This window comes from Littorina saxatilis, linkage group LG13, assembly GCF_037325665.1.
Source record: "Littorina saxatilis isolate snail1 linkage group LG13, US_GU_Lsax_2.0, whole genome shotgun sequence".
Classification (NCBI taxonomy): Eukaryota; Metazoa; Mollusca; class Gastropoda; order Littorinimorpha; family Littorinidae; genus Littorina; species Littorina saxatilis.
In genome coordinates this window covers 37,688,108-37,703,398 of record NC_090257.1, presented here as the reverse complement: position 1 = coordinate 37,703,398, position 15,291 = coordinate 37,688,108, and the positions used below count along the sequence as shown (strand labels likewise).

Genomic DNA, 15,291 nt, shown 5'->3' with positions numbered 1-15,291 from the left:
ATGCATTCTGGATAAAATGAGCAAAATAATGGCCTCGCAGTGAAACTTCAAAAACACATTGCATGTTACGATGTATGCTCGCCGACAGCCAGCTGTCTGCATTAATCTCCGCCTCTCCCCCCCCCCCCTCACCCCCCCCCCCCCCGACCCCCAACCCTTACCCCCACATTCCCGCATTTTTATTTTCATTTTTGTTTTCTTTATAAATACAAAGCTGGGTTTTCAAGTCTCACATGCCCATTTTGGCTTTGCATGTAAAGCTTAAACTTTCTTCTCACGATTTATGTTGCCGGAGATGGTCAAGGCAGTACACGTCAGGGCTTTTTTTAACACTGCTCCTTTCAGCGCGCGCGGTGCTCATAGGAAACGGACCTTAGGGGCTCCGCTCACCTATGTAACTTCAGCAGGACCGACGACGCACTGCAGATTATCCCAGCCGGCTACACGTTGCATGAAAGGAAAACAGGCCAAGTACTCGTCATAATCCCTATCGCGGCATAAATATTATGTAGTGCGTCATCTGTGCCGCTGAAACTGCGCAGGTATATTCTGCCTATTAGGGACAAATTATACCTGCGCAGAGTCAGCGGCACAGACGACGCACTGCAGAATATTGCGGTAATTCTTCTTTTTTCCCCAGCCCGCTACACGTTGCGTGAAAAGAAAACAGGCCAAGTACTCGTCAGAATCCCTATCGCAGCATGCAGCGCCGCTGACTCTGCGCAGGTATAATTTGCCCTTTATTAGCCCTTTTGGGGAAGTTAGGGTTGAGCTTCACAGTCGTCAAAATCTGGTGGTCCGGTGATGAGTAGCTTATATTGCTATCAGCGGTAGACGAGCGAAGTACGGTTATACATAGCCGTATGGATCAGGACTGCTCCCTGCTCGAGAGTGCTGCCAAACTGTCGGCTTGTCGTAAGTTGTTTTTTTAATGTTTTTTTTTTATTGGAAGCAATGTTCAATCCAGCCTTTGGTTCTTGCGAGCTTTGTTTGTTTGTTTTGGGGTTTGGGGGTTTGTTCGTTTGTTAGTTAGTTTGTTAGTTAGTTTGTTAGTTACTTCGTTTTGCTTGCTTGTTCGTTCGTTCGTTCGCTCGCTCGCTCGCTCGTTCGTTCGTTTGTTCGTTCGTTACGTTAGGCCGTGTGTTTGTTAGTTTGTTAGTTAACTAAGTTAGTTTGTAACTTAGTTTATTTATTTATTTGTTTGTTTGTTTTTGTTTTTTGTTTGTGTGCGTGTGTGTTTGTTTGTAATTGTTTTTTCATTGTCGTTTTTTCTGTCTTAGATCGGTTTAGTCTCTTGTTTGAATTCGCTTATTTCCTTCCTTATTACTTAACTCACAAATGACTTTGCTTACTAGCTGTAATTTATGTGTTTGGGTTATGTTGTTTTCTTCTTATGTATTTGTTTGTTGCTTTGTTCTTTGATTATTTCCTGTTCAGTCTGTACTTCTTTCCCTTTCTCTCTCTCTCTCTCTCTCTCTCTCTCTCTCTCTCTCTCTCTCTCTCTCTCTCTCTCTCTCTCTCTCTTTCTCTCTCTCTCCACCCTCTCTCTCTCTCTCTCTCTCTCTTTCTCTCTCTCTCTCTCTCTTTCTCTCTCTCTCTCTCTCTCTCTCTTATCTCTCTCTCTCTCTCTCTCTCTCTCTCTTATCTCTCTCTCTTTCTTCCTTTCTTCCTTTCTTTGTTCCATGTAAACTCCTTTTTTTCCTGTTAAACAAGCCAAAAACACTATGTTTATTAAAACTATCTTTGTTTAAATCTTCGTTCTCTGTGTCAGTCATTTTGTCTTTTTCTACCATGTAGCATGCATGGTGACGACGAAAGAATGTGACATGTTTTCCTCCATGGAGCATAGTGTGCACATGCTGCGATAGGCATGGATTTCTCAAGTTCAGGAACATTGTTTGTGTGAAACGCATATGTATCATCACAAAAAACACAATTACACTTTCTTGCAACAAAGCTGGATCTATGATATAACAGTACGTTTAGATGACTGTGTACAGGGGCGGATCCAGGGGGGGTTTCCGGGGGTTTTGAATCTGTTTGCGAACATTTTATTTTAATGACAACTTTAATGAGCAAACTCATTAATTATTTGTTAAGCCTCCAAGCTGAAATGCAATACCAAAGTCCAGCCTTTGTCGAAGATTACTTGACCTTTATGTCAACAAAATTGGTTGGAAAATGAGAGCGTGACAGTGCTGCCTCAACTTTCACAAAAAGCCGGGAATGACATCATCAAAGACATTAATCGTGCGATCATAGTTCGAGTCTTAGTCATCATCTTACGTATGTTTCTGTGTTGTACACTGACGTAATGCGTCACTGTCAAAACTGTTCAACGCTGTGCTGTTTCAAATGCCACAGAGAGATGGATATTGGTATTAAACTGCCCAACGCTGAACCACATCCATCATGTATTTCCTTGGCGTATGACTTGTGTGCACTTCAAGCTTGCTACTCAATCATTCTTTCCTGTTTTGTCTTGTATTTTGACGCTTTGGTTGAGCTAAACGATTAAAGACGAGCGCTTACTTTCCTCAACGTGTAAATTAAGTCTCTTGCAAAGCACCACAGATTTGTTCAAGATTTTACCCGGAATCAGAGCATCCTTGCACTGTATATATAATCCTACAACAAAACCAACAACACAATAACAGCCTGACTGCATGCTTTCTGTGCAGAATTTGAAAGTTTTGCTGAAGGGCTTTCGTGATTGACATATCTATGTCAATATGCTAAATTAATTAAGCAAAACAAATCCCACTCTGCCGAGCACTGACCAAGCTCCTATTTTTGGTGTATGATCTAGTGGAACGATGCTCTTATAAACAAAAAACACCTGTCTAAAGAGACCACTTTGGCTCAGTCACTTGGTTGGTCTCTTTAGACAGGTTCGACTTTACTGATGGCCGCAGGAGCGGTCATCTATTGGAATGCATTCGGAGAGGTGACATGTCACTGTTCTCACGAGATCAGTTACAGTTTTATCTCTCTCTCTCTCTCTCTCTCTCTCTCTCTCTCTCTCTCTCTCTCTCTCTCTCTCTCTCTCTCTCTCTCTCTCTCTCTCTCTCTCTCTCTCTCTCTCTCTCTCTCTCTCTCTCTGTATGTATGTCTTTGTCTGTGTCTCCCTCTGAGTCTCTCCGCTTCTGTCTTTCTATGTCTGTCTCTGTCTATGTGTGTGTGTGTCTCTCTCTCTCTCTCGCTCTCGCTCTCTCTCTCATCCGACTCCTGGCACACAGGTCAAAGCAGAGATTTACTTGAGTGCACGTGTACCTAGCAGGAGGGGGGTGATTCGGGTCAGAAGTGGGGTAAAAGCACTTTGGTCTTCAGTCTTTGGGTTATAGCTTTCAGTGGAGAAGATGCCAACATGGAATTGCACTATGCTCTACTATTTATTGTCCTTGTCTATCGGACACGAAGAAGGGAAGCTACAATCGCACCAGGCCATATATACTCTTTGTTTCCTGAGCCTGGACCATTGAGACGGTTACCTCATAGATCTGTTCATTCTTCAGTTTGTCGGTGTCAAAAGTTATACCCCCGTTCCACACAACCGTTCTTTGTCCCGTTCCCGTACCAACCAAGGAATGCTGTCACAATGTGTGCAATACTGGTTTCGGCTGTTAAAACAACCATGCTCTCGACTCTCAAAGATGGCTTACCTGTCTCTTTTGAATAATCACGACAGAGGGTCACACATGTCAAAGACCTTTTGTGCAAGTCTGGATATGGTTTCGTTTGGTTGTGTGCTGGGGTGGCAGATGAAAAGTTGTTTCTGGGAGACCTGAAGGAGACAATGAGGCACCAGTTTTCACAGGAATGGTTTACACGTCTGTCAGAAAGTACACGCCTTGAATTTTACCACAGTTTCAAAAGTTGTATTGGGCATGAAGAATACCTGTACATGATTCATGTGAGCCTTTGTAAAGTTGCTTTGTCCAGATTTAGACTGGGGGTCTCCCCATTCAATGCCCATCGACATCGATACTCTCACTCTGACACCAGTCGTGACTGTCCTTTCTGCCCGGATACTGCTGAAGACGAAAGCCATGTTGTTTTTTATTGCCCCACTTACGATGGCATCAGGCAGAGATATATTGGCAGAATACAGTATTTTTCAGACGAAGACTGTTTACGATATTTGCTCACTTGTACGGTGGAGGATCAGCTTGCATCCTTTGCAAAGTACCTGTTCTTGGCCTCACGAATGCAACAAAAAAAGACTTGCAGAAAACGAACCGCTCACGTGATTCTCGCGTTCCCTGTACGAACATATATCATGCTCTGGAATCATTGATGCATTCCCCGTAACAAGAGATTGACTTGAAGGTGCCGTAAACGTGAACTCCCTGGCATGTTACAACCTCTTCTTATTATGCATTTCATCTCGGAAAATATGTGCGTTAATTGGTGTGTGTGTGTGTGTGCGTGCGCGTGTGTGTGTGTGCGTGTGTGTGTGTGTGTGTGTGTGTCCGTGTCTGTACGTGTATATCTGTGTATATGTGTCTTGGTGTCGTTTGACAATGTTTGCTTAAGTTATATCATCTTTCCAAGCTATGTTTTCATGATTATGTCTCAACATTTGGCAGGCTCTTTCTTTATTTTGCCTCACTTATTTGCATGTGTAGGCTATGTTTTAAGCCCAATGTATATCACCCTTATTAATTTCGTTTTATGCACCAATTTCATTTGTCTAAAAATTGTCAAAATCAACTCATTGATTAGAACAATAAAACATCCATCCATCCATCTCTCTCTCTGTATGTATGTCTTTGTCTGTGTCTACCTCTGAGTCTCTCCGCTTCTGTCTTTCTATGTCTGTCTCTGTCTATGTGTATGTGTGTGTGTCTCTCTCTCTCGCTCTCGGTCTCTCTCTCTCATCCGACTCCTCGCACACAGGTCAAAGCAGAGGTTAACTTGAGTGCACGTTTACCTAGCATTCGGGTCAGAAGTGGGGTAAAAGCACTTTGGTCTTCAGTCTTTGGGTTATAGCTTTCAGTGGAGAAGATGCCAACATGGAATTGCACTATGCTCTACTATTTATCGTCCTTGTCTATCGGACACAAAGAAGGGAAGCTACAATCGCACCAGGCCATATATACTCTTTGTTTCCTGAGCCTGGACCGTTGAGACGGTTACCTCATAGATCTGTTCATTCTTCAGTTTGTCGGTGTCAAAAGTTATACCCCCGTTCCACACAACCGTTCTTTGTCCCGTTCCCGTACCAACCAAGGAATGCTGGCACAACAATGGAACGCTGCGCAAACGGCCGTTTTTTTGCATCTTTCAGCAGCGTCTGACCATAGTGGCAGCTGTCCTTGGTCGGTAAGGGAACGGGACCTAGAACGGTTGTGTGGAATGCGGGTATCAACTCAGTGTGTGAGAGCGCTACCGTTGTTTTAAGTTCCTTTAACGATCCAAGCGTTCCGTTACCGATGGGTTGAGGTTCCATTACCGTTCATTCTGACCGGGAGGGGAACGGCTAAAAATTTGAACATGCAGCCCAAACTCAGCCGTCCCTACCGACCCTTCCGTTCAAAGCAGTTCCGTTAACGATCAGTTACGTTCATTGCGGTTCTGTCCCGATCCCTCCCAAGCCCGCACCGTTCCTTGGTCGGTACGGGAACGGGACCTAGAACGGTTGTGTGGAAAGGGGGTATAAGACTCGACCACTTGGCTTATGGTGGAGACAGCTGGAAGATCTCTGGATATAATTGAAGAGGAGTAGTCTTCCTTTTAGAAAATGTGTACTCTGCCTTGCAGATTACAAATTTATGCTGTCGGGCTGGGTAAAGGGAGTGGAGGGTAAGGGGGTGAGGGGGTGGGTAAGCGAGGGGTAAGAGAGACGAAAGAAAAACTGGACAGGGAAAAGTCACTGCCTGAAGTATTCAATAAAGCCACACACACACACAAATAAATTACCACATATGCAGGTTTTCAATTCATATTGCAAAGTATCTGCACAAGCATGTGTGCCTCTGTGACTATGTTCGTGGCTGCTTTCATGGGGTGCCTGTATCCTCAGTAATTTGAGGATTTCTTTTATCTCTCTTTTTCTGACACCGTTGATTTAACGTCATTTTTACAGGACTGTTTTTTTCCTTTCAGTTATAAGTTGTAGTAGTTTGACGTTATTGTTTTAGGACAAGTAGAGCTCGTTCACCAGTAGCAAAAGACTCACTCAGTCCGTCAGTGTGCCTGAGTGTCGGTGTGATGGGGGGGGGGGGGGGGGGCTCTCCCGTGACCAGCCACCTGCAATGTACGGACTGGTTTGCACTGGCCCAAGGTGTCCGTTCATGAGAGGGACTGCTGTAACAGCAAAACTAGTGTGAAACATAAGTAATCAATTTATCCACTTGACTATCTTCACAAAAGGGACCTATCACTCTTCTTTGCATGTTTTTATGCCTACGGATTCTCAAATACTCTGCAACACATGTAACCCAAATTCAACATGTGCCCGTACAATACCGCTTCTTTTATGAAAACATTGCTTCGGCCATGTTGATTTTAATCAACCAATTTTCTTGTCTTTAACTGAAAGGAGGAGGGTACTTGTAAGTGTGTGCTCTTACTAATCCTAGCATACAAGTCTGAGCGCCAGAGCTTATTACTCACTCACTGTTCCGATCTGAAGTATAAACTGACGCTTACACCGAACTGAGACTTTAGCGGAAATAAAAAGGGCATAAAAGCTTAACTGAAACATTAACGGCAACATAAAAGAGACGTAAAACCTGAGCCTGAAACATCAGTAGAAACGAAAAAAGTAATAAAAACTGAATCGTGAAACTTTTCTGAAAAAGAATGGAATAAAGCAATGAAAGCGTACCCTCATAAATCTGATGTTACAGCAGATGCGGATGATACATTGCTTTGTTTTTGTTTTCAGACAAGATGAAAGGACATCTGCGTAGCTAGAAACTGTTTAACAAGAAGAAGACAGAACACGAGGAGGACACATCAAAATGCTTTGCCTGAAAGAGTGAGCGTGGAAATCCCAAAGGAACAAAAACAAGCCACTACCCTGACTATCACACAACAGCAACTGTTCAGGCCGGCGAATTCAGAGGCTACACCAACGGGCGGTGGCAACAGGAGTAGCAGTAAGATCAACAACCACAACAACAACAACATCAACAACAACAGCAACAGCAACAACAGCAACAGCAGCAACAACAACAACAACAACAACACCACCACCAACAAAAAAGGCAACATCAACGATACCAACGACAACAATTTCAGCAACAACCACCACCACCACAAAACGACGAGGAAAGTAACAACGACGACAGCGACAATTACAAAGCCAGCACGAACAACAACAACTACCGCAACTCAACCGCCAGTGCCGTTAGTCATCCAAAATGTCGTCAAATCAATCCAAAGCTTCATCTCTCTTCTCCCTTCTTCTCATCTGTATCCTCCATCTTGTAACGGAAGTGACATCAAAATCGTATTACCACAGTGACCTCGTTCTGGACTTCCTGTGCGAATCTCGCTCAATCCCAATCTTCGTACGAGATGTGCCGTGGGACTGTACGTCATACGTTGTGTGTGTCCAAGGGCAAGCCATACACACTCAGTGTCCGGCCACCAAACTGTTCAGCTGGACTGGTCAAGTCAGTAAGTGTATGCCTTCCGCTGAAGTGGACACTTCAAGATGCAAGGGGCAGATATGCGGTAAGTATCCACTTTTGAAATCAAGTCTATCAAACTTGAGTAAAATGTTCATAATTAAAGATGAGACTAATGTTCATGAAATCAAGATAATACATTTTCAGTTTCATGGAATGCCACTGTATCTGTGAATTTAGCTGCTAAAACAAACATACTGTTGGTTTTGATTGCGTAAATGGAAGAGAGCACAAAAGGAGTTTCTATAGATCTATAAAGCTTTGAAGAGAAAAGAACTGAAGATCATTTTGGCTTTCAAAAGTTAATTAACAAACCGTTAAAAGACAAATGAAGAGGCGAATGAATTAATATTAAGACAATAATCGTTAGATAACCTCTTCCTCGAGTTCGTGCCCTAAATGTTTGCTTATCATGGTTCCCTGATACCTAATTTCAGGATCGCATTGCAGGAACCTTTTTAGGTTATCATCGCAACAGAAACGAGAGAGCGCAACCCCAAAAATTACAATTTTAATAATAGGAATATTGGATCCTAGCCTATCCTCCTATTTCTAAGGAGGTCAGTTAGTGGGGTTAGGGGGGCGGTTAAAGAACAGGCAGCATCCGAGTAACACCCCCACACGCAGATCCCCCAACCCCCTAAATCCTATCCCTAACCGAATTTATTGTCGGCACTAGTGCGGAGTGGCCGTCATGGCACCTCTGCTAACCGCTGCTGAAAATGCAGCGGCAGAGCTTGCCTGGACAACCTTCTCATCTAAACTATTCCACTCTGCTACAGTCTGTACAAAGAAGGAGCATTGGTACTGCTCAACTTTTGCATCAGGGACTTTGTAGCCTCGGCTGTTGTTGTAGGAGTATTTGGCGATGATGTTGTTTGCCACGTGGTCAGAAAATGTCTTTGGGCGGATTTCCCTCTTGTTCTTGTCCGCCGGGGTCAGCCATTTCTCCGGGGGTAGAGCTGGAGTATGTCCCTCTATGATATTGTATAGGGGTTTGGGGCGCTGTTGTTTTTTGCGTTCCTGTAGTGTGGACAGTCCTAGCTAATTTGAATTCATTCTCGTTAAAAACGATTAATGTTACAATTCTCAAATTTCAGGCTACATCACAGAGATTTGCAAGGTCAACCCTACTGCCCGCATCCCCTGCCACGACAGCTGTAGTCGCTTTCTGGACTGCTCACTGAGTTCTGCGGGGACTCTCCCGTCGTCTGCAAATGAGGGGCCACAATTCGTAGATTACCTGCTGGAGTGCCCCTATCCCCTGCTCTTTTCACCTGCCACGGGGGCGTGCCAGCACCACAGCTTCGTTACCTGCAGGGACAAGTTTGAGCCCAAAGCACCCTGTGAGTAGATATTTGGCATGACACAACCCTCTTAAGGCCAAGATACACGATCGGTCTCGCGCGTACGTTTGAGGCGGACGGGTCAGACCTGGCCGTGTCAGAGGGACGGAACGCTTGCCACACCATGCTCCTGAGACGTACGAGGTGAAGGTCGTTTTACCCCACATTTGACGTGGAAGTCTGCTGCATGGACAGCAGGAACAGGTCTCGATGTTGCTGGTTTTTGTAGTTTTTAATTCCATGGCTACATGGATTCCAACTCGTCGCCAAGATTCAGGTTGATGAGATATTTCGATTCCGAATCGGTAAGTTTTTATGCTGAACTGACTGCCATTTGCAAAGTGGGTGTCGACTGAAAGACGTGCGCTCATTAGCTGGAGGATGCTTGCGATCCGTTCGGAATAGATCCAGCAGTATTTCGAACGGACGGGCCGAGGCGGATGCTGTCAAGCGTGTGAGACGTACGGTTCGGATGCCACACGATCGGGTTTGTGGTCAGTTTCGGGCGGTCGGTATCAAACGTACGGGCGAAACCAATCGTGTATCTTGGCCTTTAGTTATGTTAAGCCCGCTACTAACTACAGCCGAACCAAGCCAAACTAGGTCGCCGAACGTTCGCGAACGTTACACCGTGCCTGGTTCGGTGAACTAGGCCTAACTAGCGGCGAAATTTATCGGTGACACCGGTCACATGATCAAGAAATATCACGTGAGAAGACTCGTGATCGGCTCACAGCGTTATAGCCGTCATTATTGTCAATCTTCAAGAATGAATATACAAAAGTATTCAACCAATGAAAAGTCAGTTCGCCGATGACGCACCAAAGGTTTGCAGGATTGTATCGACGAACCGCGAACGTTACAGGTGCAACCCCAAAATAGGGGAATCCACTGATTTGATGACGTCGCCGAACTAGTTCGGCTTGGTTCGGCTGTAGTTAGTAGAGGGCTTTAGCGAATCATCCATTGCAGTTCCCTGATACATGATAGGCAAAGAACCTGTGGGACGGGAACCATCATCATCGCCCTCTTAGTCTCAATAAGAAATAAAAAATAAATTTAAATATTAACAAAACAAAACGTTACCTTTACGGTACAAAAGTGTGTGTCTGTCTCTATGTTTAAAAGACAACTGGGTCGACGTGCTGTTAAGGTAACGTTTTGTTGTGTGTGTCTGTCTCTATGTTTAAAAGACAACTGGGTCGACGTGCTGTTAAGGTAACGTTTTGTTGTGTGTGTCTGTCTCTATGTTTAAAAGACAACTGGGTCGACATACTGTTAAGGTAACGTTTTGTTGTGTGTGTCTGTCTCTATGTTTAAAAGACAACTGGGTCGACGTGCTGTTAAGGTAACGTTTTGTTGTGTGTGTCTGTCTCTATGTTTAAAAGACAACTGGGTCGACATACTGTTAAGGTAACGTTTTGTTGTGTGTGTCTGTCTCTATGTTTAAAAGACAACTGGGTCGACGTGCTGTTAAGGTAACGTTTTGTTGTGTGTGTCTGTCTCTATGTTTAAAAGACAACTGGGTCGACGTGCTGTTAAGGTAACGTTTTGTTGTGTGTGTCTGTCTCTATGTTTAAAAGACAACTGGGTCGACGTACTGTTAAGGTGTGTGTCTGTCTCTATGTTTAAAAGACAACTGGGTCGACGTGCTGTTAAGGTAACGTTTTGTTGTGTGTGTCTGTCTCTATGTTTAAAAGACAACTGGGTCGACGTACTGTTAAGGTGTGTGTCTGTCTCTATGTTTAAAAGACAACTGGGTCGACGTGCTGTTAAGGTAACGTTTTGTTTTGTCAGTAATCAAACGTTCTAATAACTACAGTTTGTTTTGCTTTTTATCCTGAGGTTGGGAACGTTGGTAGTCTATCTGGTTTTACATTAAGTAAAGTTTTGACTAAATGTTTTAACATAGAGGGGGAATCGAGACGAGGGTCGCGGTGTATGTGTGTGTGTGTGTGTGTGTGTGTGTGTGTGTGTGTGTGTGTGTGTGTGTGTGTGTGTGTGTGTGTGTGTGTGTGTGTGTGTGTGTGTGTGTGTGTGTGTTTGTGTGTGTGTGTGTCTGTGCGTGTGTGTGTGTAGAGCGATTCAGACTAAACTACTGGACCGATATTTATGAAATTTGACATGAGAGTTTCTGGGAATGATATGCCCGGACCCTTTTTCATTTTTTCGATAAATACCTTTGATGACGTCATATCCGGCTTTTTGTAAAAGTTGAGGCGGCACTGTCACACCCTCATATTTCAATCAAATTGATTGAAATTTTGGCAAAGCAATCTTCGACAAAGGCCGGACTTTGGTATTGCATGTCAGCTTGGTGGCTTAAAAACTAATGATTGAGTTTAGTCATTAAAAATCGGAAACCTGTAATTAAAATGATTTTGTTATTAAACGATCCAAAAACAATTTTATCTTATTCTTCGTCATTTTCTGATTCCAAAAACATATACATATGTTATATTTGGATTACAAACAAGCTCTGAAAATTAAAAATATGAAAATTATGATTAAAATTAATTTTCCGAAATCGATTTAAAAACAATTTTATCTTATTCCTTGTCGGTTCCTGATTCCAAAAACATATAGATATGATATGTTTGGGTTAAAAACAAACTCAGTAAGCTAAAAAGAATAGACATACAGAAAAGCGTGTTATCCTGCTCAGCGCGACCACTAACGCACTATTCTGCATGGCTTGTCGATTTCACTGCCTTTGCCACGAGCGGTGGACTGACGAAACTACGAGTATGTGGTCTAGGTGAAAAAAGCTGTGCGTTCAGTTTCATTCTGTGAGTTCGACAGCTTGACTAAATGTTGTTTTTTCGCCTAACGCGACTTGTTTGTTCTTCTTGTACCGCTGGTGGTGTAATGGAATAAGCCATTTGACTGAATTCGCATTATGTATTGAATTCAACATTATGTATTGAAACCTTGTGTTAACAACAGATACACATACATCGACTGCTAACGTTCCAAAATTCAGAGTCAAAAAACAAGACGTGTAAGTTATTGGAACGTGTAATAATTGACAAAACAAAAGAAAACAGTACATTTACATTAATGTTAATGATGATAAAGATGCAAATTAATGTAACATTTTGTTTTGTCAATAGTTAAAGGCACATTAAGCCTCCCGTAAACCATCACATATACTGTCAGGCTTTTACACACAGTACAAACACCCTTCCATTTGAACGCTTACCAAACGGGAACATCCTAGGTGCCCTACGTAAAGAGCGAGCAATTTTCAAAGAATTTATTTTGCGGATTGTCTCAGTAGACAATCGGACCATGGTGCGTTTTGGCGCTAGACCTAACTTTTAAAATCTTAATAATAAATTGACAGCTTGTAACACAAACATTCTTAAATCATGAAATAATTCTTTTTCATGAAGACAAGATCAGTACAATTCGAAGTTTTGAAAGTTTGAAAAAAGAAAAGCCCGGAAGCAGGGTCACGCAAGGTCGTGGTTCTTGTAGCAGACGACGGTTTATGCCTATCGCCAGTTCCTCTGAACAGTCAAAGCCATCGCTAGAGTTATTGTGAACCACAGCCGTTTGTTTCGTGCATAGTCAGAGGTACTTAATAACGTGCTATTGCAGATAAGCTCACAGCGAGTCGCATTCAAATTACTAACTGACGACTACATTGTGAAAAAGGGAAACTTGATCACACGGGTTCATGATGGCTCAAGGGAAAGATAAACCACGCAAAAATAAATTCTTTGAAAATTGCTCGCTCTTTACGGAGGGCACCTAGGATGTTCTCAAGCGGAGAGTGTTTAAATGAAAGGGTGTTTGTACTGTGTGTAAAAGCCTGACAGTATCTGTGATGGTTTACGGGAGGCTTACTGTGCCTTTAAAGGTTAATGTCATCTTTTCTTTTCTTTTGTCAACGCCCAAAAACCTACAGTTTGTGTTCTTTGATTCTAATAACAATGCGCGCTTCTGGGTGATAACGCGAGACAACTCCTGTGATCTTGCCGCGAGGTGGCACCAGTTACCAGCCGAAAGAAAGAAGGGGCATAACCTCACCAGAACCGACCATTGTCTGTTTACCGTATAAAATGCACGACTTACACACGAACTGTTACCAAACCGATATACTATTTGGGACCAATCCAAGTGTTTTTACCTTTCTCGTGTGATCTTGCCGCGAGGTGGCACCAGTTACCAGCCGAAAGAAAGAGGCGGCATAACCTCACCAGAACCGCCCATTACACATGAACATGTTATCTTGTTGCAGGCGATTACGCCCAGTACTTGCAGCTGTACAACTGTGCGGACCACGGCTGTAACGACTGCATCAAACATCATCCCAGCTGCCTGCAATTGTCTGACGGTGTCCACCCCGTGCCCTTGCGGCCTGACGTCATGATGAAATGTCAGCAAGAAAGGACTGTGGACTTTATCACGTGTCCGCCAGGATATCGGTTCGCTTCCAGAAATGCATCCAATTGTGTCAGATTTTAGTTACATCATTTTTATTTTTTATTTTTTTATTTTTTGGCATGGTTATGTTGCAATAAAGGACAGCTGATATGACCAACTAAATTTCGTGTCACGTGTCCGCCTGAATACCGGTTCCAGGCATTGCTCTCATGTTGTTAGATCTTAGTCACTGTTAGAACCTACCGTGACCATACAGACAATTGTGTATACTCTTTTTTTCTTTTTTTTTTTCTCTTTTTTTTCTTCTTTTTGCAGGGTTTTGTTGCAATAAGGGACATTTGATATGATCCACTATATTTCTGTTACAAGAGAGTACAGTTGACATTTTCCAAGTGCTCCTCTTGGTACCTGGGTTGAGGGGCATGAGGGGAAAGTGGGTGACACCCAACCGGGTGAGAACAAACTGCGGGGTCTGATTCGTTGAAATCACAACAAATATTAATTACCCCAACAAATGAAAAAGCCAAGACTAATAATGACGACCACCACGCGCAATGTCCCAAACCCTACTACAAGTCGTGAATAGAATCTAAAACGTCTGAGAGATCCACTTGACGTGAAAGTTAGAACTCTAAAATGACGTAAGACTAAGACTTATTTTATTTGCGTCATAAGTGATGATGTGGTTCCCTCTGCAACAAAAATAGAACACAAAAAGTCAACCGACACATATCTGAATAAGTTCCGTCTGATTTCTGCGCAAAAATGAGAAGAAAAGGACCGACTTGTGTTGTATGCGTCTGTGTGATGCTCTGCCTCTCTGGCAATGGTAAGTACGGCTTTGTTTGTTATACGTGCTACCATCATGCTCCATGAATTAAAGACTGTGAACGGTTTAGGTTAATACTGTCTTCTGGACAACTGCCCCAAGGACAACTCCCCCCCCCCCCCCCCCCCCCCTGGACAACTGCCCCCCGTGACAGCTGCCCGCTAGGACTATTTCTGCCCATTCTTTCGTGTGTCGACAGCTTTATGTCCCAAATTCTACAATCAATTTGCCTGTCACTGTCAGCCCTTCGGAAAACGGAGAAAACATTTATGATCTGTATGTGCATGCCTTCTGTTAGATTATTGACAAAGCGGAGAGGTCGAGCAATATTGGACGGAACAATGTTCTAGTTTCTTCAAGGTGTTTCTCAGGAATACGCACAATATTCTTACTCCAACTACACACACACACACACCACACACACACACACACACACATATATATATATATATATATATATATATATATATATATATATAAACACATACACACACACACACACACACACACACACACACACACACATACACACACACAGCAAACTAGTAAACATGGCTAATGGCATTTGTGTGTGTCCGTCTGTCCGTGTGTGTGTGTAATACTAAGGGTATTTATAGGGCGCAAATCCTAAAATAGTTCACAGACGGACACACACAAATGCCATTAGCCATGTCTACTAGTTTGCTGTGTGTGTGTGTGTGTGTGTATGTATTTTGTAGGGTACATCCTTTCAGGGGACATAATCCGAGAGGAAACCGAGGCGTGGATTGCGGGTCGCATGCATACGTTGACACAGATGACACTAGACGTCGAGCAACATTTGAATTGTCAGTATTTTGCTAATGTCTGTCTACGTCTATTTTGTCTTTTTCTCGGTCTGTCCGACTCTGCCTGTCTGTCCATCTATTGGTCTCTCTCTCTCTCTCTCTCTCTCTCTCTCTCTCTCTCTCTCTCTCTCTCTCTCTCTCTCTCTCTCTCTCTCTCTCTCTCTCTCTCTCTCTCTGTCTCTCTTTCTATCACACACACACACACATACACACACGCACAGAGATAGAGAGAGAGAGAGAGAGAGAGAGACAGACAG

The 15,291-nt window shown here is 43.3% G+C and overlaps 1 protein-coding gene across 1 annotated transcript; it reads left to right on the top strand.

The window, feature by feature from the left end:
* The first annotated feature begins 796 nt into the window (after window positions 1-796).
* Window positions 797-13,695, top strand: LOC138945655 (uncharacterized). Its single transcript, XM_070317137.1, has 4 exons — window positions 797-915; window positions 6,893-7,686; window positions 8,741-8,986; window positions 13,233-13,695. The coding sequence occupies exons 2-4, from the start codon at window positions 7,371-7,373 to the stop codon at window positions 13,457-13,459; spliced, it is 789 nt and encodes a 262-aa protein (XP_070173238.1). The 5' UTR covers window positions 797-915; window positions 6,893-7,370; the 3' UTR covers window positions 13,460-13,695.
* Window positions 13,696-15,291: the final 1,596 nt, after the last annotated feature.